The sequence below is a fragment of the Hipposideros armiger genome, unplaced genomic scaffold (assembly GCF_001890085.2).
Source record: "Hipposideros armiger isolate ML-2016 unplaced genomic scaffold, ASM189008v1 scaffold_1138, whole genome shotgun sequence".
NCBI classification, from domain to species: domain Eukaryota; kingdom Metazoa; phylum Chordata; class Mammalia; order Chiroptera; family Hipposideridae; genus Hipposideros; species Hipposideros armiger.
In genome coordinates, this window is record NW_017732488.1 from 256099 (window position 1) to 258756 (window position 2658).

General features: G+C 42.4%; 1 protein-coding gene across 1 annotated transcript; it reads left to right on the forward strand.

The window, feature by feature from the left end:
* The first annotated feature begins 434 nt into the window (after positions 1 to 434).
* LOC109376477 (olfactory receptor 7G2-like) lies at positions 435 to 2034 on the forward strand. Its single transcript, XM_019632403.1, is given in 2 exon segments — positions 435 to 611; positions 1129 to 2034. Coding segments are annotated over 2 exon segments (1083 nt in total).
* The last annotated feature ends 624 nt before the right edge of the window (positions 2035 to 2658 follow it).

Sequence of the window (2658 nt, forward strand, 5' to 3'; positions counted from 1 at the left end):
CAATGATGGTGCCAACTTGGGCCAGTGAAGCAACGTCCTCCACAGCTAGACTGAAGAACAAAACAACAGCAACTTGTCTGTTCCCCTTCCCCCAATTCCCCAGCACTGTTCCCATCCCCCAATTCCCCAATAAACATCTTTAAAAAAATAAATAAATATTATAACCAGTAAAGGGAGTAGAGGGAAGAGAAAGAGTGAGAGGTGATGATGGCAGGACAAATTAGCAGAGGCAAAGATTTGAATATTCTCTAGGGTTCACAACATACATAGAGGTATTTTTCTTTTTATTTAAACACAGTTTCTGAAACTTTAGCATATATGAAATTCATCTAGAAGGCTTGATAAACATAGATTGCTGGTGTCGCCCTCAGAGTGTATCAGCCGTAAGTCTGAAGTGGTATGAAGAGTTTACATTTGCGTCAAGTTCCCGTTTGATGCTGCTGCTACATGCCTGGGGACCACTCATTTTATCTTATTTTCACCCCATCTTTTCCACCAGATTCATCAACAACACGGAACCTACAAACCAAACAGATGTTTCAGAATCCCTACTTCTGAGATTGACAGATGATCCAGAACTACAGCCCCTCCTCTTCTGCCTGTTTCTGTCCGTTGCCACATCTTGCGCAGCACAGGCAGTGATGAGTGAAAGGGGACTGAGCAGGGTGAAAGAAGTACAAGAGACAAAGAGACAAAGATAGATTTATGACACAAGGCCAGGAGGCTGCAGTTCTCTCTCTGGAACTGAGCACCTAATTGGACCAACGTGAAGCTTTCATTAAGAAACTTCGAAGGAGTAAAACTTTTTATTTTTTCTAAGTCTGTGTGATAAGTGCCTTAAGGCCAGTTTCCATCAACCAGATCCATTGTACTCCAAAGTATGTGTCTTTGTACTCCTACACACACAACCCCCAGGATGGTGCAGCTGCAGCTGTAGCCATGAACTAAGGGAGATAACCGACATCATTCTGCCGGATCCCAGAGTTTGGGGACACTCCCTTGAGGAAGCTTTACCAATATCATTCCACCGGGTCTCAGTTTTCCGAGACACTCCCTCGTGACCTTGTTCAAGGTCAAGGGCTGGTGTGTGTGTGTGGGGCAGTTGAGGATAAGGCTGTAAGGCAACAGTCCATGTACCTGATCACTGTGCTGGGGAACCTGCTCATCATCCTGGCCATCAGCTCAGACTCCCACCTCCACATGCCCATGTACTTCTTCCTTTCCAACCTGTCCTTGAATGACATCTGTTTAAGCACAACCACCACCCCAAAGATGCTAGTGAATATCCAAACACAGAATCAGAGCATCACTTTTATGGGCTGCCTCACCCAGATTGGCTTTGCGCTGGTTTGGGGTGGATTTGAGAATTTTCTCCTTACATCAATGGCCTATGACTGCTATATGGCCATTTGTCACCCTTTGATATACACGGTCATCATGAGCTCCTGCCTCTGTGTTCTGCTGATTCTCCTCTCCCTGCTCCTGAGCATTGTGGTTGCCCTAAAGCACAGTCTGATAGTGCTGCAGCTGTCCTTCTGTGGAGTCCTGGAAATCCCCCACTTCTGTGAACTTGCTCAGGTCATCAAGCTCACTTGTTCTGATATCTTCATCAATAACTTCCTGATATATTTTGTGGCTAGCCTCTTTGGTGGTGGTATTCCTCTGTGTGGAATTATTTTCTCTTATACTCAAATTGTATCCTCCATTTTGAGAATGCCATCAGCAGGGGGAAAGCTCAAAGCTTTTTCCATGTATGGGTCTCACCTGTCAGTTGTCTCCTTGTTCTATGGGACCACTTGGGGGGTGTAAATTACATCTACAATTACTGACTCTTCCAGGAAGACTGCAGTGGCTTCAGCGATGTATATTGTGATTTCTCAAATGATGAACCCCTTTATCTACAGCCTGAGGAAAAGGGACATGAAACATGCCTTAAGAAAACTAATTGGTAGAATACCTTCTTTTCTGATTTTATGCCATTTACTCTGGGCTATGGTTTCTAGAATATGGCAAAGTGTTAGGAATACTGGGTGAGCCATGATACTTGATTCTTCCATCACCAAATTTTTCTAAAACGCCTAGACAACATAATGGCCAAGTTCATTTTAACCTGACTTTATTTTTTGTCTAGCTCTATGATGTTTGACACTTGACTTAAGTTTTCTAAACTTAATTTCTTTGCTCAGGTTCTGTAGAAACAGAGCCTTTGGAAGGGTTCTAGTTGTAGTTTTAGTGTTTTTTTTGTTTGCTTGTTTTTTTTATCAATCTCAGAAAAACAAAAGTTTCAAAAGATGGATGGGACAGGAAAAGTATTGAAGTAAGACTGTGGTCATACCTAGAGACACGCTTCTACCTGATCCCATGGTAGGGTCATATCAATTGCTCCCTGACATTAGGCCTATATTGGAGTAAGGGAACTGACCTTTCACATACCTATTTAGTAATGAATATGATTGTTCACCGGTAAACCACATTTTTTCAGAGGAACATTAGCATCTGCCATATTCAGTTTCATTATCTATGAAATTTGCATAATCAGATAATCTCAGTGGTTTGAGAGTACTGTGAAGTATTTGAATTTCAACAGTGAGGAAGCCTTCAGTCCTCAAAAGAAAAGAATCTCTAACTCTAATGCGTCCAAACAATAAAGAGAGTTAG